We start from the raw sequence: 27,442 nt of genomic DNA on the forward strand, positions 1-27,442 counted from the left end.
TCCACCTTTATTAGTACCGTATTTACATTTTTTCTCTAACGCTTCCTTCGATGGAACGATAAAGTCAATCAACATTCGTGATTAAATTTGTTTGAAATTGTCCAAGTCAATTGAATTTGAATAAAGGGGGTAAGAAAGTGGGTAAGAAATTGTGGTGCCTCGTTGGTCAAGCGTATCTGGCAAGATAATTTGGTTTTATCAACTGGGTTCATGTTGCAAAATGGCAAGAGTTTCTGGAGCTGACGTTTCGAGCATGATCAGGCCTTTTTCAGAGCGAGTTATTCCCAGTCACTTATGTTTCTCACTGATGTCCACTGGAGCCGAGACCGAAAAACGGAAAGGTATTCAGTTTGGACTGGCGAAATCGTATGATGAACCGAAAACCCGAAAGTTGGTCGCCACTCGGCTAGCACTCGGACGACGAAGTCGTTCACGAAGTACGAACGACAACCAGCGGTGTTTGGAATCTTCCCCACGCTTCTCGCTTGTAATACGCTACAGAACACAGTTTATTCCACGAGGTAAACTTCTAAATCTTTGCGAGCTTACAAATGGGATTTTGATTTTTTACGAGTTCACAAAAATTGCATTTTGGCGGTTTAAGGCGATGATTTTAAAGACACATTTTGACGGGAAAAAAATTATGAATCTCGGGTGACATCACCAAATTAAGATGTTATTACGGTACACGATCCTAAAGTTTTCCTGTTTTCCTTTCCAGAAGGCGCACGACATCACAGCATGCGGGTCACGTCATTCCCTTTTCTTATTTCAACATCTAACATTTTCACAATAACGCTGTTTAATAAGCTTTTATTTTCCTACACATGTTGATTTGTTTGAGGGAAATTCCGCCGTCACTAACAATCATACTTTTTGCATAATCGTCCAAAAGAAAAGATCAAGCTTGGGAATAAAATAGTTTTCCCGACAATTTTCACTTTAATTAATTTGGTAGAAAACCCAGAGCCTTTATAAGTTTTACAAATTGACACAGTTTGTTTGCAGATGAAAGATTTCAAAGGTCATGAATAACATTTGTTAATTTTTCGCACTGCTCATATATATTGTGATATGAGCTCCTGCAGCGTCTAGCAGAAACATCAAAACACCAAAGGTCTTCAGCTAAAGAATAAACGTAAATCAAACAGTTTCTTACGGCGAAACAAAACCAATGGTCTACAATATTAACTTCGCTAAAATATTATAGTCTCAGAAATCACAGTGCTGAGTGGATAATCACAGATCAAATCTTTGATTTGCTTGTACCGGTGGTGAATCAAGATGCCTTAGTAAGATGTAATGATGAACGAGTAACGTTTGATTAAGAAACCCTCCAAACAAATCGGTGATAAAAGCCATTGATGTACGTAAACTGCACGGCAAGACAACCCATTCTGCAAGCCTGATTCCAATGGCTTGTGATCAAAGACTCCGTGATGCTTTTGAGACGCTCTGGATCGAGAGCGGGCGTAAGAAGTTTCTTGGACCAAGCATTGACAAAATCGTACGCTTCTTCTTCACTTAGCGACGTAGACACTTCCACTAGTCTGTCAGGACCCGGAATGTTGTCGTACCATCGAGATAACATCCATTCGCCGTAATGTTTCTCCATTGCATAGCGAGACATGGCGAAGATCGAACGAACCTTCACAAAACTGACACGCGCTTCACTTGACAACACAGCTGATTGAAGAGTGCGTTGCTTTAAGTACGTGGGAAATATTTTAATTTCACCCCTTAGAGCACTCGCCGGAAGGTCTCCGCCTTCTTATCGACTCCTTCACTTAAGAAGCTAGCATTGGCAGTATTGATCGTCCGAATCGATATCGATTGGTTGGGTCAAACACATCGTCAGACTTCAGTTTGCGCACGAAAATCACCGATTTCGAACAAAAGATAGCGTTTGTTTGCTCGTAATGTTGGTGCATAAATTATTATGCAGAAGCGTAGATGCATATCGCAGTTTTGACGACTAAAAAATTTGGTTTGGATAAAATAAATGCAAGACTGTTTATTCCAAAAGCCAAAATCAAAGGAAAAATAGAAAGGAAGAGTCTAGGTCTAGCGATTTGACAGAAAATTATAATTACCGAACGGATGGTTTATAATAAATAGATGAAGTATCTGATTAGGCCAGAACGCAGATACATATTCTATTCCCCTGATTCAGAACAATAAGATGAACGAAGACGGTCTTGGGTTGCTAATGATAATGTGGGGCTCGCTACCTAAGTCAGTGCCTGGTGAATTAAAGACACCAAATAAGAATTCATTTGATTCTAAAGAATCTTGTCTTAGACTATTTTGTACTAATCCCAAGATCTCCTATGGATGTATCATAGTAGAGTCGACCAAATTACCAATATAATCAGAGTGGGTAGCGTGTAATTTCTCCTTGCAACAACACCGCTGAATCACTAGAATCGCATAAATTAACTTACAAATATTCATTACCAGGCTCCGGTAAGATAATGGCCGAAACTAGCGCAGTTTTGAAGGGAAAAAAGTATATTAAATTTCTTTACAGAACAAATCTAAATATTTCAGGCGTGAACCAAAGACTATAAACTAAGAAAATTCATGGAAAAAAAAAACTTGTCATATGCACTTTAAGGTCACGAAAACAAAGGAAATGACCACTAAATAAAGAGGCGTATGATTGTTAAAAAAAATTCTCCTGTATGGAGAACATGCATGCTGATGTTATGGGGCAAGGGGTTAAGAAAAAAAAAAAAAGAAGAACATCGTATTTCCTCGAATAAGCGCCCGGGCGCTTAGTCATAAATTCGGCTAAAGGGAGGGGCGTTTGTTGGAAGGAGGGTGCTTAATCGAGGTGGAGGGCTTATTGAATTAGCACAGCGATAAGGCAAAAATAAACGCACAGAAAGGAACTCTGCATCACATGGACAAGATGAACTGGAACGCAAAATAAATTTTCTTTCTCTACCGTTTCCGCTCTAGTTGAAGTTTAAAAGGCTGTAAATTACGTGGAAATAGAAACAGATTTTCTATGTATCCTTAAGATTTCTCCAAACCACAATATGAAAATTTGAAGAAGTCTGTCGGTCGGCCATTTAAATTCACAATCGCAACCCTGTGCATGCGTAATTGCATTATACCAATTGCTCTTAGCTTGAATGGACTTAAATAGTAATAGTAATTAAAAGTTTAATGTCTTTACGTGGGGCATGGTAATAACACTAGACCATTTATTTTTTTTAAACGGTTTTAACCAATAGAATTATGTCCATTAGGTTTTCAATTTTCGAACTTTCATGTTCAGGATAGTCCTCCTTTTAATAAGTCCTAGAGAAGTTCGAGAACAGACACCTTTCTATTGCATGACTTATATAGGGGCGTTGGAAGAAATTCTGCATTAATTATCTATTAATGCACGATTCTGAAAACGACAATCCAAGGCTTGCAGCTTCTCTCTGTGCCGGGTAAAATGAACGTGGGAAAAGGAACAACGATAAGAGCACAAAATTACTTTGAAGCTGAATGGAATTACGACACTGCTCGCATTAACTTGTCATGCAACGTGTCACGCACTGAAAGAATCGTTTTCAGTTTGACGTCAATGTTGTGAGTCCACAACATTTTGACCCCTGTGATGACGGATATCGTTGTTGATAAAAATGCAGACTACGCCAAGGCCTCTGTCGATCTGATAAGTTCCCTACTCATTTGTTTTTGGTTAAAGTTGCCTTTAATAGTAAAGATATCCCTTGTTCGAAATGATCCCAACAATATCCCTAACATGAGTTCCCTTAAAATAGATATTTTTCTTTTAACAGATGTAATGAATCGATCATCACAAAATAGAAGATAAGAGAGTTTTTTTTTTTTTTTTTTAACACAGTAACACATTAGTAACATCGTTGATTTTTTCATTGCTTTCTTTTTTTATTTATGTTTAGCATCCTAGCCATACCCGTATGAATGTATGGATTCATTTTCTGTATTAGGCCAAAATGGACCCCGCAGGACCGGCCGATGCAATTGCACATCTAGTTCTAAGACTCAAGGTTCCATTGTCCGTGGTTCCGCTCTTCATTCTAATTTTAAAAGCTAAAGAAAAATTTAAAAGGAAGAAGAAGAAGCTATCAAAAATTAAAGCGACGCCGCATCGTTAGGTCATGTTGTAGAGCGCCGGACTGCCGTGCGGGAGGTCGAGGGCTCAAGCCCTAAACCGGACCAACACTCAGGGTCTTAAAACAACTGATGAGAATGGGACGTGCTGCCTTTGCTATGACATCTGCAAAAGGTTACACAATCTCTTCTTCTCGAATAAAGACGAAAAACCGTAGGTCCCGTCTCCTAAATCTTCTCTGTACTGGTTAGCAGAGGACTTAAAAGAGTCCACGCACTTATCGCAAAGAGTAGGGAATATAGCTCCCGGTGTTGTGGTCTGGCCTATGTGTCACTGTCAACGAGGGATCCGGTCCACTGTAATTGGCTAGGCTGTGGTAGTCTCCCTCCCTAATATAATCAGGCGAAGCCAAGTAAATAAACAAATAAATAAACGAAGTGATCTAAGCAGTTCATGTTCCTGCCAAATAATACTTACAAGACGTCATGCTATTTTTACCATCTACTGTTATAACATAACCAAAGTAAAGAGCGCGCTCTAATTGGTCAACTCAGCGTCCACCATTTGCCAATGGGTGTGGGCTGCTGACGTGAGCAAATGCAAAGACTATTTTTCCGCGCGCGCTTGTTTTTACTACTCACGTAACATTTGTTAAAAACACATAGTTTTTTTAAGGGCAGATTTTCTGAAGTAAGGAAAATTTGGTAAAAACCACAATCAAAGAGACGCTTCTTTGCCACAGTGACTTCAGTATATGTTGGGTAACATGTACTCTACACATATCAAACTCACGGGGTACAAATAGTCTCTTACTGAATTTCGTTACCACGCCCACTTCATCGGCCCACTCAAATCGAGTGCGATTTTTGGATGTTATATCATCTTGCCGACTCTCTGTATAAAAAGTTAACAATGTACCACCGAAATATTGAACTATAATATCATGGCTTTCCATTTTGTGTATTTTCGTACTACAAAGTAAAGTTTTTCCCTCGTCATTTTCACTTTTTCCCGAGCGGGTCCGTCAAAATTAAGAAGGCGTTCGTGGTCAAAACAAGACCGAGCAAGGTGTCTTGGGCGATTTCTCTCTTGCGCAAGGGCGAATTGAAAATGTACCGCCAAAATCAAAGAGAGGAACAAATTTCCTTTGTTTTGATATGTAAATTGTCGAACAAGGAGCAGATTGAACCTCGTCAAATGGCTAGTCAAAACAGCCACACCTTCCTCCTTTTGCTCGTTTCCTGTTTTATAAGCGTGAAAGCAGTGGGAGAAGAATCGGGTAGCTCGGAAAGCGCTTCAACATCGTTTACTTACGAGATAAACAAGTAAGATTTGTAAAGTTATTTTCCGAAAGAGTCGGAATAAATACATTTTTTTCAGGTTAGATTGCTGTTTTTACCCTAAACGTCGTCCAATAAATTTTTGTTGCAGCCTACTAATCTATACAATTTCGAAGGAAAATATTCAGATGCTTCACCGTCCCCGAAGGGGGTTCTGTCCTGGTGTACCGGTTCACAAGGGAATTACCATTGTTCTTTCTTTGTTTAGGAGTTATCGGTTAGCTATTGTGTATTGTTTGGTCTTTTGTATTGGCTCTTGTGAACCGGTACATGAGGACAGAACTCCGAAGGGTCTCCACTCATCGAAGCGTGTACTGTAGCCAATGTAGTGAATTTTCAGTCTCTTGTTGGGTTTGTCAACCTCCGTGACTTCAATATCATACAATTTTGTATATTTTCTCTGTGAAATGACCTTTTTAACAGGGGTGTATGCTGAGTGTTCGTTGCAGAATCGCTTTGGTTCTCTTATCTCTCTTTTTGGCTTGTCCGCCATTTTGAAAATTTGCTCAGGAGGGCATCTGGGTTAGCGGCCGCGCCAGGCTGGAACCGACAAAAACAAATGTCCATCGCAGTGGGGAAACAGTTTGATATGTGTATCTTTCTGACCAGGCCCCGGTTGTTCGAAGGATGGATAACGCTATGCACTGGATAAATCTCTACCCAGTGGATAGCGCAGTACGTTTTGTTAACAATTATCCGCTGGATAGCGATTTATCCGTTGGATAGAGTTATCCGTCCTTTGAACAACTGGAGCCTGGACACTCAACTAGATTGAAGAAAAATAGTTTAATAGTCTATAATAACCACTCCACAGTTTAATTGATTACAACAACTTTTACAAAAAGGACAGAATTTCTTTTGGGAACTATTTACTGAAATTTATACAGACGTGCTTTAGATATACCAAGTAGGAAATGGCATATCTGCCAGCGATTTTTCTGAGAATCTTTTCTACAAATGTATATGCAGACATTACGATAGAGATAATAATACATTACACCATGTCACTTGAGCAAATCTTTGGAAGTTTCCATGCATATATCTGAATCGATTATAACGTTACTGAACATCTTACATTTTACCGTGTCAATAGAAGATCTATGGAAATTTCCATATACATGTCAGGATCTATTATAACCTTACATCTTAAATTTTGCAGTGTTAATGGAAGGTCTGGAAATTTCCATGCACATGTCTAGATCGATTATAGCAGAACATCTTACGTTATACCATATTAATGAAGGTCTATGGAAATTTACATGCACATGTCTAGATCGATTACAGCTTAACATCTTACGTTATACCATGTTAATGGAAGGTCTATGGAAATTTCTATGTACATGTCTACATCGATTATAGCTGAACATCTTACATTATATCATGTTGATGGAAGGTCTATGGAAATTTCCATGCATATGTCAAGATCGATTGTAGCTGAACAATCTTACATTATACCATGTTAATGGAAGATCTATGGAAATTTCCATGGATATGTCTAGATCGATTATACTGTAGCTGGACATCTCACATTATACGATGTTAATGGAAGGTCTATGGAATTTCCATGCACATGTCTGGATCGATTATAGTTAAGTTTCAATGGAAAAACCTAGATACCTGCACATACATGCATTTCAACTTTTTTTAATTCTTTATATCTCCTCCTTAGGTACTGGACAGACTCCTTTCTTAGTTTATCATTCTCGTCTAATTTGATGTCAAATAGATTACACTTTCTTTAGGAATCTCGCTGGAAGTCCATCTAGGCCATGATACCCACTTTCCTTTGTAAGTACCCTCTAGCCATTGCACAGTGAAGGAAGAGTTAGTGACTTCTTTTACCTTTTCCAGATGGGGAGGTTTGTAGTTTCCGTCAAGATTAACCGCAACAATGCTACCTAGCAGAACTCCTTCAAAGCTATCTACTTCGGTGACCACAGCAAATTTGGTGACTCCTTTAAGCTCCACTGTACATCTGCAATTGTAAACAAATTATAAATTGAGTCAAGTTATCTACACAACTTAATTTAATAAGGACAATTATGTGAAAGCCTTTTGATAGACAAGTGTGTGTGTGGTCACATAAAGGAAAATTCAGCAGTGGCTGACACTATTTGAATAAAACACATGATGGAAAGGTTTGGTGGGCATATGTACACTTTAGCCAAAATAGCTAAGTTTGCATGAGTAGGAGGCTTGAGTTGAGCATACATTGTATGTCTTAATTTTGAGCATAAATCACCTCTCGCACAGGAGCAACTTGAGTTCTGACCATATCATCAATATCCTCAGGGACACCGTCAGGTTTTTTCCCCAGAAAACCCACCCCCTTCCCAGCAGCCTCCAATTGTTTTTGTCTTTCTCTCACTCTTTCCTTGTTTGTAATGATTTCTTTCAATGGCCAAGTAAACTGTCCTTTCTAGTGGATGCTATACTCCAACTGACCAAAGAAGGTAATATCTTCAGTGTATGAACAGAGTATAATTATCAGTGGCAACTATTGTTGAGAACTTTTGTTTTTATTTATTCTCCATTGTACAGCCGATATTTCCACTTACTTTCATTACAGTTAACCACTGTTCTGGATCAGAGTTTACCGGTTTCCAGTTTTCCTCCATGTCCTCCCCCAGTTCTTGTATTGCATAACGACTTTTCCTGGAGGAGCTTTTGTAAATTTAAAAGCATGAGGATTTGAGATGTTGTGGAGTGCAGTTGAAAATGGCGACATCCACTCCTTTACAGCAAAAACACGCTCAATCTCTACAGCCCTTGGAGTTGGGGTGTAACAACTCTCAAAGGAGGTCATAAGCTCTACCAATTAACAAGAGAAAACATCTTAAGATATTGTATCCATCCGTATTGTCAGGAGAGTACAAACATCAACCCATTGAAGGCTTAAAATATAACTACATGACCATCTCAATAATGATACAAATCTACTCTTCTGCAGATAGTTTCTTTTCACTTTGTTTGTTAATTGGATAACACCAGCTTACATATATATGTTATCAATGTCAAATGGCAGGTGGTCAAGTTTTAAAAGATAAATTCAGAACAGTCATTTTCCAAGCTAGAAGTTCACTGATTGCATTCCTCCCAACAGTACCTTTAAAGGTTCTTGTGTACTTCTTTACCAGAAATTCAGAGGGCATGTAAGACACAATTTAATATGACTATCAATTGACAACAACATATGTGTAAAATTAGAATTTTGAAGCTGGCAATAGTATCATCCCAGCAGTGAAACTTTGACTAAGTATTCGGCAGCATTAATAATCAAAATGGTTCTGCAAAGAGAGTTTTCCTCTCAGCTTAATTCAATGAAAATGAAACTCTGATTCTTACTTGTTGAACATCTGATTGTAGTATTTGTAGGTCACGTGATGTGAGATGATGCTATACCTGAAGAATACAGTTGAGTTAATGTCTACTGTGGACTACAGGTGTTTTCTGTTTGTCCTTCTATTTCGCTTCTAATATCCTTCAGGATACAAAACTGGTCAACAGCTTCATGATTGTGTCCAGCCATTAAGAAAATTAGTTTTACCTGTAAAGACAAAAATTGGATTTGAAGGAATCTTTTGTTCATGATCACTGCAATCCCCACCCCATAGTGCCAGTAGATTAATGTCACAAATCATTAATTATTAATTATTAAAATAAACTATTCAATGAAATGTATCACTTTTCAAACCTCATTTCTTTATGAGCAGTACAACATACCTTAACAAAAACGTCAAGCTTCATAAGGACAGCGAAAAAGTTGAGAACAAACTGATTTCTATTCTCTCTCCAACAGTTGTCCATTTGAAGGTACAAGGTATCAGGCAAGTCTTCTCCCATGCTTTCCAGTTACAGGAGTAATATATTTCTGGTGAGATTTGCGTCATGGGGAAACTGAAAAGGTCAAAATAACCCTTAGGCTGCCTCCCGTGGTTTAACACACCAGTCAAATGGGTCCGAAGTTTTCTTTCATTAGCATATGCATGTGCAATAACCACTAATCGTGGAATGACCGTATATGACCTTATGTGGCCACTTTGGAACAATGGCGGAAGTGGCTTTAAAATACACGCGGGATTTTTCAAAATCTCCATTTATCATACGAGCGGCAGATTTAAACCATCGGTAAAACTGACGATAAGACAAATCCTCCCGGTGGGGGGTGATTCTGGTAGAGTTTTTAGGATGCAAATAGTCACAAGTTTGTACATTTCGAATCGTGCATGGACAAATTTACTAAGGAAAAGTACCATATATGGTACTTTATAGTTATGGTCCCCCACACACTCTTTATCTGGGAACAATTTAGTGTGACATGTTATTTAACTTAGAACAGCTAGGGTAAGGAGAAGGTGTGAAAATGAGAGGGGCTGTGAGGTTTAGAGCCAGCGGCAAAGGGATAGACAAAGTGCGACAGATGAGTTACCTTAGATTTCCAAAAAGAAGTGCTGAAGTTCTGAGGAACTGTCAGTAGCAACCTTAAGGATGTTCGCGCTAATTGTTTTTCAGCAACTTTATAAAGTTGTCGCGCCCGCAATCCCTGAGGCAGTGTACATCGGATGCATGCGCTTACTGAACCAAATGTAGACAAATAAAACGGTCTATGGGGGGATGATTCTCACTTGTCCAAAATCTGTGAAAAGATTAGCGCCAGATAAGAGTGGTGACATGTTTGTCCAGAATGGGAAAAGTGTTTAGAAAAAGCTGCTTTATTTGAAGCAGATTTAGCAAGACCTTCTTTAATGCCTATCAAAACATTAAGCGTTCCCACAACACGTCTTTCCTTTCACAGAGGTAATTCAAAAGTCTGGAGGCCATACCACTTTTGATAGGCTATTTCCGTGACAAGTTCCCTGAGTTTCATGGGGAAAAAAAGAGTTACAGTTTCACTGACGTTAGAAACACCAAAATTTCTTCTTTGCTAGCCGCACATTATCGAATTTTGATTATGCAGATCTAATGCGAGGTGGCTGAACAGGATTTGCAAATGTCCCTTAAATATTTCATGTTTTAGAGAAAAGGATGTTTATGTTGAAAGCACCAACTTTTTATTCTTGATAAGCAATCTACAGCCGGTTGCTTTGAATTGAAAACTTGGCAATATTTAAACTCTGAGAAACAGCCTTGGAAGTCATATTGAGTAATTTGTCAGTCTTCTAAAAAAAATTGAAATTTGTGTGGAATGCTATCGCTAGTTATTGTTATTCCCTGAAAGCGCACGCAAGATTTCTGGCGCCGTCTAATCGTGCCATACCCCACCCCACTCTTCGGCGTTCCGGATAGTGCGCGAACAGATCAGTATTCTAGACTTTGGGAAACGATTGCTCCGTGCAACCTGACTTTGGTTACCAATTATCATATAGCTGCTATTCGCAACAATAACAACAACAACAAAATGGGTTTTGATATATCTTTATTTACCTAAGGATACGTGTGTTCTAAATCTATTCTTTCTTACGGCTCAACTAAAATCACTTTCAATTTTGATATCAACTAGTTTATCATGACGTTTTGAAGACGATCATGTTGCTACACAATGTTCGGTCTGCTATGTAAATACGCCTATCAGGTTAAGAAAAAACTTCTCCTGAACCAAAGAAAGCACACATCTTGAATTCAATGCACTTCCAGTATATGTAAATCCTGGGACACATACACCACTTGCATCTGCATCTAATCCGGATCCAAGGAAAGCAAATCCTGACGGGAAACCAACAGGATAACAAGTGTTTAAATACAAAGTAGACTTGGCGGGCGTGGGATCGACATTTTCGGGATGAGCAACTTGACATCTGGTGGTGGGCTCTCCATACAAAAGGACTGTCACACTTGCATGGATTTCCAACAGGCTGGCACCACCAAGGACCACCGCCACGATGAATAATACATCTGAAGAATGAAAAGAAACCGCACATTGCTTTGTCATTTACATTTTAGTAGAAGGAAATCCTAAAACTTAACACGGTACTTTTAGGAGAACTAGAACAGTACTATGAAAATTTGCAATTTTGAGATAACTCAAACTTAAATATACCTAACCCAAATATTAAGAAGGTTCTGACGCTAGCGCCTGTTTTCTTTATCAACCTTTAATATTTTTATAGCGACCTCATTTTTAAAAGTGGACGAATTTCACAGTTTTTCTTCCATTCGTTCTGGAATTTTCGGAAAACGCTTCAGCTCTTACGCGCTTGATTTTTGTTTATTACAGCTTTTAAGAGCTAATTACGTTTTTATTAGTTGTCCCTTTAACACATCCTGATCTTTTGTTGGCTTAAACTATCGCTGCTTAAGCGATTCGAAATGCTCGTGCGTTCATTGTTAGGAATCTGGGGGAACTCGAGTTGGCACATCCAAGATGGTGGACACCTAAGTAGCCCCTAACGACATTATAATTTCTGTTGATAATGACGCCAAGATAGTTAGCAGGTATCGGCTGTTAGTATAATAGCTGCGGTAACTATAGAGATGCGCGTGCTCTTATTGGTCGAGGATTGCGTCATATCTCGCAATAATTACCATAGCGCGAGGTGATTATAGTAGGAGCGCTAAATTTCAAAATGGCTGCCTCGCGTTTTGTCAATGTTACGCAGGAAGTGATAAACGAGATAGAAGAAAATATGGTTCTCGAGAGTAAATCCTACTAATTTTGACGAAACACTTTTCAAAAGAAAGAAATGAAGTTTTTGTTGATTGACCTCAATACACCTGTTAAATTCTAATGGAAACTGGCTGCTTATCTCAATACAATTGGTCGGAACAATTGTAACAGAATGGTTTCAACAACAAAACGAAATTAGAACAAAATTGGAAATTACCTGAGAAATTATACTCAGCACAGTTGATGGCCTTAGGTTCAGTGAAGATTAATATTGCTTGATAATCCCCTCGAATATCCTCGATTATTCAATAATACTACCCTCAATTTCGGCGACTACTTGCTATTTAAATAAATATCATTATCTTTCTATCTGCTACTTTTAAATTTTTCGTTGGATATTCAAAAGTGATCAAAATTTTATTGTACTAGCTATTCTAAACCAAAGCTCACAAAATTGTGTTGGAATATGTGTCATCAAGCGTATGAGAAATTGTGATCTCAACGGAGCAACAAACTGTTCTGAGAAATTTCGTCACCTGTCATGCTCCATACACGCTACATCTAATCCGTCTTTTGTCGGGAGACACCTACGACAGGCGCTGTTCACATAGCTTGTAGTAGGCCAGCAAACATCATTGCAAGATGACTTTGGGTACTTGGAGTAACCACCGTGGTTGGCCCCACACCAGTTTCCGTACCACCACCAGTCTAGGAGTCCTCCGCGCCATCCAATCTCCCGGCGCTGGCGTCTTAAGGTCATCGACAGTTGATTGGCCAGACTTTCATTGCTAGATGATGTCGTTTGGTTCAACAGCTGAGTCAAGTTGGAATAGGTTTCCTGAATAGTCTTCTCTATCTCAGGATCTGGGGATCCGGTTGATTCTTGATCTAAGTAGAACAGACAAGAATTTACTTCTGCTCACAAAAGGGTTCTTTGGCTATCAGTAACAAATTTAAAACATTTTCTTTCGTCTCTTTTTTCGCCATCTTGTTATTCTATTTAAGATGTCTTAAATGTGCTGATATATCTTAAATTCGTACTCAAAGTGGCTATTGCAATGTTTAAAAGCGCCGATCAGTTGCATGTATTTTCATCTACCTTTGAAACAGACACGACTGTGTGATGGAGCTTAAGAAAAACTAACTGCAACAACAACATCAAAACAAACGTAAATATATTTAGTGTTATATCTCCCTTTATATGTTTATTTGTTTCAATCAGTAATATACTCTTTTGAAGTTGGTTGAATTGTCATGGAATAGAAAGAATAAAAAAGTTATCATTGAAAATCCTTTTGAATTTGGATATACTGGTATTCATGAGCATGACCCATGATGAATGCCAAAGTTTGTTTTGTTAGTTGAATGAAAGGATGAATATTAACTTATGAATAACTTACAAAGTTTCGAGTCGTTTGACCGATGAAAGGCCCCCTCAATTGTGTCGTTCTCTTCAATATACCTGTAGCAGTTTAGACGTTTATAATCCGTGAAGTTCATTTCTTTTTCCTTAGAACGCATATGAATGCTACCGTTTGGGAGATGTAAATAAATCTAGGAGAGATATAAGTTATAAGAAGCTGACGAAATCAAGTAATGAAGAAACAGTTATTGAATGAAAAAAATCCATGGTCGAATAAAACATGAAATGTATATAAAAATATATTTATAATCTCGGTGAAGAGCAGTCTATGGATAATATTTGTTTACTTAAAAAAATGTTGAAGATCTCACCTCGTAAATCTTTCCGTTGTACCCTTTCGCCCGATAAACATCCACATCAGTGTCATTGTCAACTTGAAATAGGATGTGAGTCATATTTCCCTCAACGCTTTCCTGTGAAAAGGAGATAAGAGGCCAACCTCGTTCCCAAGGTCTTTCATCTTCCCGCCCTTTTTCGTTCGAGGTGGCGGGAAGGCGAGAAACCCTGGGAACGAGGTCGATAATTGGCCCGGTGCTTGATCTCAGTGATTAGACGAGTTCTAAAATAAGTGAGGATTCATAGCAGAAAAGTGATTTAAAATTATATAACTTACCGATTTGAGGGTTGCGTGTTTCAATAAATGCCTGGGAATCATATCTCCATCAAGATCACTATAAATGCACTTTGTTGTTGAATTTCCATGCTCTGGAACAATAAAGTACTTTCTCCTCTGCGAAATAGAATATATAAGACCGAAAAAGCAACAATTAAGGCAGTAAATAAACTTTGTTTGTTTTCTACATTCTCAAACTGGCGCAAGGCTGGTCATATGCCATTGTAATTACGTGGATTTCATGTCAGTTTACGCAAAGAGGCATTTTATCGCTGAATTTTGGTAACCAGAATTAATTACAAGCTTGAAAAGTGCGATGGCATAGATATGACAATAAAATGCGATGCAGCGATAACAAATAAAAACACCTTTACATTTGAACAAAGCATGGTCTTGAAATTTCAAAAACCGCAAATTTATCCCGCGAATTCGAAGTTTCTATGGTTTTTATTTAAAACTTCACAAATTGACCTATTTCTAATCTGTTTTGTTCTTTTATTGCTTTGTTTTGTTTTGTTTTATTTTTTTTTTTATATTCATGATATAGTTCCGCAACAATAACACTTTATTTGGGTTTACAAAATTACTGTCAAAAACAACAGCTTTAATAATAATGGGTTGATTAATGTCTGGGTCACTTTGGCCGTGGGACACTCTTTTAATAGAGGACTTTATCTAACCCCCCTCCTCCCTGCCTCATGCATGTGATGTACTGCAACATATTTAAAAAATCTCTTTACTCTAAAAATAGGAACCTGTAGAGAACTATTAGGGTGCTTAGATGAAACTGGGAAATTTTAGCTAAACAGGTTTTATACGCTGGTTTTTACTGTATCTTCCATCGAAATCAAAACTGGAGAAAAAACGGAGAAATAAAATCGCAAAAAAATCTTTGTTAATTGAAGTCCGAAGGTAAAGTCATAAATCACCTTTGACTTTCGTATTCTTGATATAGAAAGAGGAATTTTTATACTATATATCCCTACTTTCGATTTCTCCCTCAACGACCAGTATGTATTTGAGCGTATTGGAATTCTGTTTTATGTTTTTTGTGTTTGTTTTCAGTTTCTTTTCCCACAACCCTGCGAAAATTATGGTATGACACTGGAACTCACCGTGTTGTAGTCCTGTATGACGATTTTTGTTGCATTAATTCGCGTCCCGTTTGCTGTTTTGTTTTCTTCGAAGGACATGAGGCGCCTTCCAAATAATTGTGGCGATGCTGCCAGATCATTTAATGAAGTTAGTTGGATTAGCTTCCTCTTATAATCGATCATAACATGGAAAACTTCACCCTTGCCGTCATCAGCGGTAAATGTTGCTTCTCCTTCCATAATTTCCGGTAAATCTGGATTAGAATCAAACGCACCCGCAGCATAAGCTGACAAAACAGCAACGGCTGCCAGAGAAATGCCGACCAAAACTGCTGCAATCCTAACGGACCGCGTGGAAAGACATTTCTTTTGCTTGAATTCAACTGTGCAGAATGAAATTATAGAATGTAATTACCCCCATGATAAGAGATAAGTAACTTCTGGTGGGGGGTGGGGGTGGGGGATTAGTATCAGTAAATCGTTGGTGTACTTGTAGAAAACTGAACAAATGCTTTTTAAGACCAGCTTATTGCTCTTGAAGTGGCTTTTTTGAATAAGGAACCTAAGAAAACAGAAGGGAGACACTTATAGCCAGGTGGAGACCACAAATACCTGTAAGTCAGTTACGCCCCAATATATACGTTGCAGAGAGCTGCAGGTAGCTTGGAATCATCTAATTCAGCTGGAATGCAATGCTGTAAAACTGTTAAAGTTATTTGCGACACATCATGGACCCAAAGTACTAGGCTTTTCCATGTTGGAGTACAGGTATATAAACAGTATTTATCTGTCTACAGTACTTAAGCAGCAGGAAATACAGAGATAGGTCGGGCCATCACAGCCACAACAAGTTACGAGAGAAAATAAGGCTATAACTGCAATACCTTGATGATCTGCACTGTCGCTTCCTGGTTCTCTCCGTGTTGTATTTTTCATAACAATAGCAGCTAGAGGTGAAATTAGACTTAAGTCAATGAGGAAAAAAATGCCAAGGGAACTTGAGAGAAAGAGAAGGGAAAAAAGGATCAATTCTATAAACTCAAAATTGTAAGCCCGTGAGTTCGCCGATAACATATATCTTATTAACAAATCGTAAGCGCTTCCATAGCAATGAAAATTTAAAAATGGAAAAACCGCTATCTCTGAACTACAACGGGTGGAAAGCTAGTATCTTGTGCAAGAGGTATCTACGACAAATCTGCTTGTCTAACAACGAGTGAGTGAGATTGATACTTCCTATTCTGTTGTCCGCAAACGCATCTTTTTAGAAACGCTCGCAAATTATGACAGACCCTATGTGGCTAACAACGATCGAAAAACAAAACTAGTCAAAAAAGTGTCTGGTGTAAAAAGTAATTTAGACGGAAACGTTCAAATATTTGGTTTACAATAAGTAAATTTGTCGCTTCCAAGACTAATTGTGGTAGCTTACTTGTCTATGTTACATGCAAATAAGCTTTGTCGCTTCATTCCGATGTCATTAGCTTAAATATAAAAGAATTCAAGTACATAACCAACCAAAGGGCTATCTTTGTTTGCTTTGAGTAATCTTTTTTTCCAAACCTTATTTTTTTAATCTTTGCACGCTTTGATCAATATGGTAAAGGGTAGAAGGAGCTGGATTTATTGGTTTTTTCTTTTCTTTTTTTCTTTTTTTTTTTTGTTGTTGCTACTTCCGCATGTGTCATCGAAATAAGTGAGTAGGTGAGTGAATGATGGCAAGAATAGATTTCCGATCGTGACCCAATTTTTGACTCGGAACATCACCTGAGCACAAGTATACAATGAGGTTATACTTAAGGGCGTGAGATAAAAATCAATTAAACTTCTGACATCTTTTCAATGTGCCTGTTTATTTTTTGCACGCACTAGGTTCAAGTCTATTAGGAACAAGTCTCGTACATTCAAATATAAAACATTCTACACTCACTTCTTTATTCTCAAGTATACTTAATCCAGTTTTTTAAAAGAACACTTTTAATTTCATCATCATTAAGTTTAGATATGTTTTACAAGATGCCATTTGATTGCTTTAAAGTTCACCTGAATATAACAAAAGAACTCAAGTTTTCTTCAACTGAATTGAAATGGAAAGTAAACACATCTAAGATTACAAAATATTCCGATGAATGTCACAAACAGGGGATGTGAAGGACTTATGTTGTAGTTATAAACTTCAGTTTGATCATAATTTAAGGCGTACGACGTCAGCAACAAGGCTGGACTGTAGATTTTCCAAACTGTTCTGAGCTCACCTCTGATTGCAAGGGATGAAAATCCACAGAAGCCGAAAATGTAAATATCATGAAATGATGCAGCAACTGCAGGAAGAACATGAACGGTGAAATTGCGCAAAACTAGAAATTCTGCGGCCCCTTGTCCTTCTGAGAGACAAACCAGAAAAACTATCCAAGCGATAGTATTTGTGGTAGGAAAACACACTTCACAAATTGCTTTGGAAACGCTGTTGAAACACGCAACGTAGCTCAGAAAAAATAAAGAGAAAAACGCAATTTGTAAAATAGAAAACCACGAGCAAAGATACTTTGTGTCTGGCGTGTGACGGTTTGAAATACCAGTTGGTAAAGGACACAAAACAACGTTGTAATGTAAAGACAGGTTCATACTGTGAACGCGAATTCCACAGAGGCAGAGTTTTTGCTCAGTCTTTAAGGCTGCTTTAGTCGTGTTTTGACTCTTGTCTTGATCCATGCGCAAGTCAAAGCACAAAACATGTACAAGTCGTTAAGGTAAATCAGTTCATGCGTTGCCAACATGATCACATTACGACTGCTAACTACTCCATGACTGTAGCTTGACCGTATGTACGATCTTGCCCTACACGTGTTCCCCCTCCTCCCTCTGGCTCACGTCTACACAGCGAAATATTAACCTCACTAGTAGCTTTCACAGGGTGGTAAAAAAAAGTTGGCTTCGGTCAGTCTCTGTGTGTATGTAGGGATGGAAAATTGATTCACGTTTCTCCTACGTTAATTAGACGGACGGTTACACGTCAGAGCCATTCAACGCGTAAGAAAATAAATAACACTCGAGCGTCAGTAAAAAATGTCAATCCTTTTCATCAAATTACCGGTAATCTAATTTGGGAATCGATGAATCGGTCGCATTTAATTAAGACAGGGAGATTAAAGGAAGCAATAGCAAGGAAATTAGCCGGAATTTATTTCTATGCAGTGGTGCAAATCTGACGGCTACCGGCTAACATACGCAATGCAAACGGCAAATTAAATATGGGCTTGACACATGACATTCAAGAGGCGTGGATATGAACAACAGCCACTTAAACGAGGAAAAAGAAATTTAATTGAAACAAGTAGCTTAGATTTCATTTTTAATTGAGACCCCTATTACCGGAGGAGTTAAAGCGGCGAAGTTTCAAATTACAAAGTCGGTTCATTGTGAGATTTAAACGCGTTCAGTGGCGTGAAGTTACTTTAATAGTGACAAAAGCCATCATTTGCGCGTAAATCAGATTGAATAAAGATTTTTGCATTTTGATCAGCATACAAGAACATTCTTGGGCACTCATACGTCATTCGTCAAACAAAGAGAAAAATAGATAGATAGTTTATTACCATAAAAATGAAAAAACTTTGCAGACATAGGCTGAATTGTGCACTTTTCACAATTATTTATAAATCCATATTGAGACTATATAAAACTTCAAAATTTGCAAAAAAATCCTAAGACCTTAAATAATTATACAATCATACAGCAATGGAATAAAACGAAGTCGATGCTAAGACCCCAGATTAGCCCTCGCGCACATAGCCGGAATGAATGAAGACTTAAAATATGCTTTCATTCGCGCTAACATCTGAGTCATTAACACCATCTTGAAAGTCAAGAGAGATAATACAAAAGCATTGAAGTGCGTAGAGCATTTAGTAACATTTTATCACACAAAAGATGTTTAAGCTAGCAATGAACAAATATCTATTCAAAACTACTGCTTACATATTCTGGAGGCGGCTTTCGACAATAGATACGGAAATGCAGTCAGGTGTAGAACATACTGGGCGTACGCAAAGCAGTAACCTAGCAGTCTTTCAAAGAGCGATAAATGCAACTTTTTTTATTCAGCTATGCATGAAATGAAACAAAACTGAAGTAAAGCTGAGAAATAACAGCTAAATTGTTTGGTCAAAGTAGATGCTATAAGGTAGAAAATATAGCCGTTGCTTAGTATAAATTAAAGCCGTGTAGAGTAAATGCAAAAACCTCTGTCCTCGGCTTCCAGTAAAGCCAGTGAAAGGGGGGAACCAAATATATTTTTTTCACGTTGTTGTTGTAGTTAGCTGTGTTTTGGTATGTATATTCGTCGGCATGTAGGTTACGTAATCATGCTACTAAAAGAATATTTAAGGTTTTACGGTTAGGTGCTGTTATTCAATGGCATCTCGATTTTTGATGACTAATATCTCGAAACTTTGTGTTTGATTCATGTTTAATGCTCTTAGTAAAAAAAACTCCACCGATTCCATATTAATACTTTTATTTTTAATTTTACATGACCGGGTACTGATTATAACATTTTCCACAGACAACCTTTATACAATTTGGTTTCACCAACACTGATCTTTGTAGTTCTTATCAGTAAACGTCAAAAGGCGACGTAGACACTTCCACTAGCCTGTCAGGACCCAAAATATTGTTAGTGTCATGATACCATCGAAATAATATCCATTTGCCGTAATGTTTCTCCATTTCAGCGAGACATGGCGAGAAAGCTCTTCACTGAAACGTTCGCGCGCTTTACCTGACAACATGGCTCACTGAAGAGCGCGTTACTTTAAGTACGTAGGACATATTTTCACTCCCAAGAGCACCGTCGCGAGGTTTCCGCTTTTAATGGATTTCTTCACCTTCTTTGAAAAGCAGCCATCAAAGATCAGCGGCAATATCGCTCGTCCGAATCGATATCGACTGATTGGGTAAGACATCGTCAGACTTCGGGTTGTGCACGAAAGTTACCGATACCGAACGAGGGAAACCGTTCGTTTGCTCGTCACGTTTGAAGCAGGAATTACTATAAGGAGCGTGGATGCATGTCACAAAGTTTTGACCACTAAATGAAATTATAGGATTTACTTACTCATAAGACATATGTAACTTCTAGTGGGGGGAGGGGGTGGGGGTGAAGGATTAGTATCAGCAAATCGTCGGTGTACTTGTAGAAAACTGAACAAATGCTATTTAAGACCATCCTGTTGCTCTTGAAGTGGCTTTTTTGAATAAGGAACCTCAGCAAACAGAAGGGAGACACTTATCGCCGAGGGAAGACCACAAATACTTGTAAGTCAGCTACGCCCCAATATATAAGTTGCATAAAGCTACAGGTAGCTTGTGATCATCTAATTTAGCTAGAATGCAATGCTTTGAAATAAAGCTATTTGCGACACATCATGGACTGAAATACTTTGCTTGCCCATGTTGGAATTTAGGTATATAAACAGTATTTATCTATCTACAGTACTTAAGCAGCAGGAAATACAGAGATAGATCGGGCCATCACAGCAACAGCAAGAGAAAAAATAAGGCTATATACAGCTACAATACCTTGATGATCTGCACTGTCGCTTCTTGGTTCTCTATGAGTTGTATTTTCCATAACAACAGCAGCTAGAGGTAAAATTAGACTTTAAATCAATGAAGAAAAAACTGTCAAGGGAACTTGAGAGAAAGACAAGGTAAAAAAAGATCAATTCTAATAGCTCAAAATCGTGAGCCCATGAGCTAGGTGATAATATATACATATATATAGTTAACGAATCGTAAGCACTTCCACAGCAACGATAATTTTAAAACGGAAAAACCACTACCTCTAGCGGAAAGCTATATTGTCTTGTTCGAGAGCTATCTATGACAAATATGCTTGTTTAACAGCTAGTGAGTGCGTTTCCTGCTTTCTATTCTGTTGTCAAACGCAATTAAGCATCTTTTTAGAAACGCTCGCAAATTATGACAGACCCTATGTAGCTAACAACAATCCTAAAAACAAAACTAGTCAAAATATTGTCAGGTGTAAAAAGTTATTTAGACGGAAATGTTCAAATATTTGGTTTACCATGCGTAAATTTGCCGCCTCCAAGACTAATTGTGGTAGCTTACTTGTCTATGTTACATGCAAATAAGCTTTGTCGCTTCATTCCGATGTCATTAGCTTAATTATAAAAGAATTCAAGTACATAACCAACCAAAGGGCTATCTTTGTTTGCTTTGGGTAATCTTTTTTTCCAATCCTTATTTTTTTAATCTTTTTTACGCTTTGATCAATATGGTAAAGGGTAGAAGGAGCTGAATTTACTGGTTTATTCTTTTCTTTTTTTTTTTTTTTTTTTTTTTTTTTGTGTGGCTACTTCCGCGTGTGTCATCGAAATAAGTGAGTAGGTGAGTGAATGATGGCAAGAATAGAATTCTGATCGTGACCCAATTTTTGACCCGGAACATCACCTAAGCACAAGTATGCAATGAGGTTAAGGGCGTGAGATAAAAATAAATTAAATTTTTGACATCTTTTCAATGTGCCTGTTTATTTTTTGCCCGCACTAGAAAAGCTCAAGTCTATCAGGAACGAGCCTCTTACATTCAAATAGGAAACATTCTATATTCTATGCGCTAGCTGATGTTTGGCTGTGTAGCCGCGTGATGCGGTTCCAGTCAATACCCACTAATTGACCCTTGCTCACCATAGAGTCTCCTGTAGCTCAGTGGTTAGAGCATCCGACTAGATCACGGAGGGTCGTGGGTTCAAATCCCATCTGGAAACTCGATTTTTAAAAATTGTTTATTTCATCTTTACATGCTCACTTTGGAGGCTGGTTGGCTGCATGTGATGCTTTAATGCATGTGATGCTTTAATGTGACAGCGTGATGCTGTTAGTGAGCTTCTATGCGCTAGCTGATGTTTGGCTGTGTAGCCGCGTGATGCGGTTCCAGTCAATACCCACTAATTGACCCTTGCTCACCATAGAGTCTCCTGTAGCTCAGTGGTTAGAGCATCCGACTAGATCACGGAGGGTCGTGGGTTCAAATCCCATCTGGAAACTCGATTTTTAAAAATTGTTTATTTCATCTTTACATGCTCACTTTGGAGGCTGGTTGGCTGCATGTGATGCTTTAATGCATGTGATGCTTTAATGCATGTGATGCTTTAATGTGACAGCGTGATGCTGTTAGTGAGCTTCTATGCGCTAGCTGATGTTTGGCTGTGTAGCCGCGTGATGCGGTTCCAGTCAATACCCACTAATTGACCCTTGCTCACCATAGAGTCTCCTGTAGCTCAGTGGTTAGAGCATCCGACTAGATCACGGAGGGTCGTGGGTTCAAATCCCATCTGGAAACTCGATTTTTAAAAATTCTATATTCACTTCTTTATTCTCGAGTATACTAGATCCAGTTTTTAAAAGAACGCTTTTCAGTTCACAAATAGGCCCGGAGATGTTTTACAATATGCCATTTGATTCAAGTATTCAAGTACATAATCAACCCCAGCCTGGGCCAACTTTGTTTGCTTTAAGTAGTCTTTTATTTCCCAATTCCTATTTTTTTATTCTTTCTACGCTTTTATCGATGACAAAGCGTAAAAGGAGCTGAATTTACTGTTTTTGTGGCTATTTCCGCATGTGTCATCGAAATGAGTGAGTAGGTGAGTGACTAATGGTAACAATAGAATTCCGATCTTTGACCCAAATTTTCACCCGAAACATCACCTGAGCGCAAGTATACAATGAGGTAAAGGGCGTAGAATAAAAAGAAATTAAATTTCTGACATCTTTTCAACGTGCCTGTTTATCTTTTTCCCGCACTAGAAAGCTCAAGTCTATCAGGAACGAGCCTCTTACATTCAAATAGGAAACATTCTATACTCACTTCTTTATTCTCGAGTAAACTTAATCCAGTTTTTAAAAGAACACTTTTCACTTCATCACACATAAGCCCGGAGATGTTGTACAATATGCCATTTGATTGCTTCAAAGTCCACCTGGATGTAACAAAACAACTCAAATTCTCTTCAACAGAATTGAAATGGAAAGTAAACATATCTAAGATTACAAAATATTCCGATGAATATCACAAACAAGGGATTTGGAGGACTTTTGTTGTAGTTATAAACTTCAGTTTGATCGTGAGTTAAAGCGTATGACGTCAGCAAAAAGGCTGGACTGTAGATTGTCCAAACTGTCCTGAGCTGACCTCTGATTACAAGGGATGAAAATCCACCGAAGCTGAAAATGTAGATCTCATGAATTGATGCTGCAACTGCAGGAAGAACATGAACGGTGAAATTGCGTAAAACTAGAAATTCTGCAGCCCCTTGTCCTTCTGAGAGACAAACCAGAAAAACTATCCAAGCGGTAGCATTTATGGTAGGAAAACACACTTCACAAATTGCTTTGGAAACGCTGTTGAAACACGCAACGTAGCTCAGAAAAAATAAAGAGAAAAACGCAATTTGTAAAATAGAAAACCACGAGCAAAGATACTTTGTGTCTGGCGTTTGACGGTTTGAAATACCAGTTGGTAAAGGACACAAAACGACGTTGTAATGTAAAGACAGGTTCATATTGTGAACGCGAATTCCATAGAGGCAGAGTTTTTGCTCTGTCTTTTAGGCTGCTTTAGTTGTGTTTTGACTGGTGTCTTGATCCATGCGCAAGTCAAAGCACAAAACATGTACAAGTTGTTAAGGTAAATCAGTTCATACGTTGCCAACAAGATCGCATTACAACTGCTAACTACTCCATGACTGTAGCTTGACCGTATGTACGATCTTGCTTTACATGTGTTCCCCCTCCTCCCTCTGGCTCACGTCTACACAGCGAAATATTAACCTCACTAGTAGCTTTCACAGGGTGGTAAAAAAAGTTGGCTTCGGTTTCTCTGTGTGTATGTAGGGATGGAAAATTGATTCACGTTTCTCCTACGTTAATTAGTAAACGAACGGTTACACGTCAGAGCCATTCAACGCGTAAGAAAATAAATAAAACTCGAGCGTCAGTAAAAAATGTCAATCCTTTTCATCAAATTACCGGTAATCTAATTTGGGAACCAATGAATCGGTCGCATTTAATTAAGACAGGGAGATTAAAGGAAGCAATGGCAAGGAATTAGCCGGAATTTATTTCTATGCATTGGTGCAAATCTGACGGCTACCGGCTTTAACATACGCAATACAAACGGCAAATTAAATATGGGCTTGACACATGACATTCAAGAGGCGTGGATATGAACGACTGCCATTTCAACGAGGAAAAAGAAATTTAATTGAAACAAGTAGCTTAGATTTCATTTTTAATTGTGGCCCTTATTACCGGGGGAGATAAAGCGGCGAAGTTTCAAGTTACAAACTCGGCTCATTGTGAGATTTAAACGCGTTCAGTGGCGTGAAGTTACTTTATTAGTGACAAAAACCATCATTTGCGCGTAAATCAGATTGAATAAAGATTTTTGCATTTTGATTAGCATGCAAGAACATTCTTGGGCACTCATACGTCATTCGTCAAACAAGGAGAAAAATAGATAGATAGTTTATTACCATAAAAATAAAAATACTTTGCAGCCATAGGCTGAATTGCGTACTTTTCACAATTATTTATAAATCTATATCGAGACTATATAAAACTACAAAATTTGCAAAAAAATTATAAGACCTAAAATAATTATACAATTATACAGCAATGGAATAAAACGAAGTCGATGCTAAGACCCAAGATTAGCCCTCGCGCACCTAGCCGGAATGAATGAAGACTTAAAATATGCTTTCATTCGCGCTAACATCTGAGTCATTAACACCGTCTTGAAAGTCAAGAGAGATAATACAAAAGCATTGAAGTGCGTAGAGCATTTAGTAACATTTTATCACACAAAAGATGTTTAAGCTAGCAATGAACAAATATCTATTCAAAACTACTAATTACATATTCTGGAGGCGGCTTTCGACAATAGATACGGAAATGCAGTCAGGTGTAGAACATATTGGGCGTACGCAAAGCAGTAACCTAGCAGTCTTTCAAAAACTGATAAATGCAACTTTTTTATTCAGCTATGCATGAAATGAAACAAAACTGAAGTAAAGCTGAGAAATAACAGCTAAATTGTTTGGTCAAAGTAGATGCTATAAGGTAGAAAATATAGCCGTTGCTTAGTATAAATTAAAGCCGTGTAGAGTAAATGCAAAACCTCTGTCGTTGGCTTCCAGTAAAGCCAGTAAAAGGGGGGGACCAAATATATTTTTTTCACGTTGTTGTTGTAGTTAGCTGTGTTTTGGTATGTAGATTCGTTGGCATGTAGGTTACGTAATCATGCTACTAAAAGAATATTGAAGGTTTTACGGTTAGGTGTTGTTATTCGATGGCATCTCGATTTTTGATGACTAAGATCTCGAAACTTTGTGTTTGATTCATGTTTAATGCTCTTAGTAAAACAAATTCCACCGATTCCATATTAATACTTTTAGTTTTAATTTTACATGACCGGGTTTTGATTATAACATTTTCCACAGACAACCTTTATAAAATTTGGTTTCACCAACACTGATCTTTGTATTTCTTATCAGTAAACGTCAAAAGGCGACGTAGACACTGCAACTAGTCTGTCAGGACCCAAAATATTGTTAGTGTCATGATACCATCGAAATAATATCCATTTGCCGTAATGTTTCTCCATTTCAGCGAGACATGGCGAGAAAGCTCTTCACTGAAACGTTCGCGCGCTTTACTTAACAACATGGCTTACTGAAGAGCGCGTTACTCTAAGTACGTAGGACATATTTTCACTCCCAAGAGCACCGTCGCGAGGTTTCCGCTTTTAATGGATTTCTTCACCTTCTTTTTTGAAAAGAAGCCATCAACGGCAATATCGCTCGTCCGAATCGATATTGACTGATTGGGTAAGACATCGTCAGACTTCGGGTTGTGCACGAAAGTTACCGATACCGAACGAGGGAAACCGTTCGTTTGCTCGTCACGTTTGAAGCAGGAATTACTATAAGGAGCGTGGATGCATGTCACAAAGTTTTGACCACTAAATGAAATTATAGGATTTACTTACTCATAAGACATATGTAACTTCTAGTGGGGGGAGGGGGTGGGGGTGAAGGATTAGTATCAGTAAATCGTCGGTGTACTTGTAGAAAACTGAACAAATGCTATTTAAGACCATCCTGTTGCTCTTGAAGTGGCTTTTTTGAATAAGGAACCTCAGCAAACAGAAGGGAGACACTTATCGCCGAGTGAATACCACAAATACTTGTAAGTCAGCTACGCCCCAATATATAAGTTGCATAAAGCTACAGGTAGCTTGTGATCATCTAATTTAGCTAGAATGCAATGCTTTGAAATAAAGCTATTTGCGACACATCATGGACTGAAATACTTTGCTTCCCCATGTTGGAATTTAGGTATATAAACAGTATTTATCTATCTACAGTACTTAAGCAGCAGGAAATACAGAGATAGATCGGGCCATCACAGCTACAGCAAGAGAAAAAATAAGGCTATATACAGCTACAATACCTTGATGATCTGCACTGTCGCTTCTTGGTTCTCTATGAGTTGTATTTTCCATAACAACAGCAGCTAGAGGTAAAATTAGACTTTAAATCAATGAAGAAAAAAACTGTCAAGGGAACTTGAGAGAAAGACAAGGTAAAAAAAGATCAATTCTAATAGCTCAAAATCGTGAGCCCATGAGCTAGGTGATAATATATACATATATATAGTTAACGAATCGTAAGCACTTCCACAGCAACGATAATTTTAAAACGGAAAAACCACTACCTCTGGCGGAAAGCTATATTGTCTTGTTCGAGAGCTATCTATGACAAATCTGCTTGTTTAACAGCTAGTGAGTGCGTTTCCTGCTTTCTATTCTGTTGTCAAACGCAATTAAGCATCTGTTTAGAAACGCTCGCAAATTATGACAGACCCTATGTAGCTAACAACAATCCTAAAAACAAAACTAGTCAAAATATTGTCAGGTGTAAAAAGTTATTTAGACGGAAATGTTCAAATATTTGGTTTACCATGCGTAAATTTGCCGCTTCCAAGACTAATTGTGGTAGCTTACTTGTCTATGTTACATGCAAATAAGCTTTGTCGCTTCATTCCGATGTCATTAGCTTAATTATAAAAGAATTCAAGTACATAACCAACTAAAGGGCTATCTTTGTTTGCTTTGGGTAATCTTTTTTTCCAATCCTTATTTTTTTAATCTTTTTTACGCTTTGATCAATATGGTAAAGGGTAGAA

General features: G+C 38.1%; 1 protein-coding gene and 1 pseudogene across 5 annotated transcripts; both read right to left on the minus strand.

Annotated features, from left to right (window-relative positions):
* Window positions 1-1,324: 1,324 nt before the first annotated feature.
* Window positions 1,325-9,533, minus strand: LOC148730941 (uncharacterized; annotated as a pseudogene).
* A 1,302-nt stretch (window positions 9,534-10,835) lies between these two features.
* On the minus strand, window positions 10,836-27,061 carry LOC111324612 (uncharacterized). 5 transcript variants are annotated; one of them, XM_088761002.1, is made up of 10 exons: window positions 26,972-27,061; window positions 26,708-26,770; window positions 20,751-20,813; window positions 16,055-16,117; window positions 15,192-15,553; window positions 14,077-14,193; window positions 13,775-13,876; window positions 13,441-13,594; window positions 12,577-12,928; window positions 10,836-11,328 (listed from the first exon to the last, which is right to left on the minus strand). In XM_088761002.1, the coding sequence occupies exons 2-10, from the start codon at window positions 26,757-26,759 to the stop codon at window positions 11,010-11,012; spliced, it is 1,584 nt and encodes a 527-aa protein (XP_088617128.1). In that variant the 5' UTR covers window positions 26,760-26,770; window positions 26,972-27,061; the 3' UTR covers window positions 10,836-11,009. The 5 variants fall into 5 exon arrangements, with proteins under 5 accessions (XP_088617128.1, XP_088617130.1, XP_088617131.1 ...); XM_088761004.1 differs by lacking the exon at window positions 26,972-27,061 and adding an exon at window positions 23,064-23,175 and having other exon boundaries at window positions 26,708-26,747; XM_088761005.1 differs by lacking the exon at window positions 20,751-20,813 and having other exon boundaries at window positions 26,972-27,059.
* Window positions 27,062-27,442: the final 381 nt, after the last annotated feature.

Source organism: Stylophora pistillata, chromosome 5 (genome assembly GCF_964205215.1).
Source record: "Stylophora pistillata chromosome 5, jaStyPist1.2, whole genome shotgun sequence".
Classification (NCBI taxonomy): Eukaryota; Metazoa; Cnidaria; class Anthozoa; order Scleractinia; family Pocilloporidae; genus Stylophora; species Stylophora pistillata.

Coding starts and splice junctions, on each gene's coding strand:
- LOC111324612 (XM_088761001.1), bottom strand. CDS start 16,244: ATGTTATCGGCGAACTCACGGGCTTACAATTTTGAGTTTATAGAATTG. Junction 13,877..14,076: donor AACACGCAACCCTCAAATCG/GTAAGTTATATA, acceptor TCCTTTTCACAG/GAAAGCGTTGAGGGAAATAT. Junction 11,329..12,576: donor GCGTGTATGGAGCATGACAG/GTGACGAAATTT, acceptor TTCATTCTTCAG/ATGTATTATTCATCGTGGCG.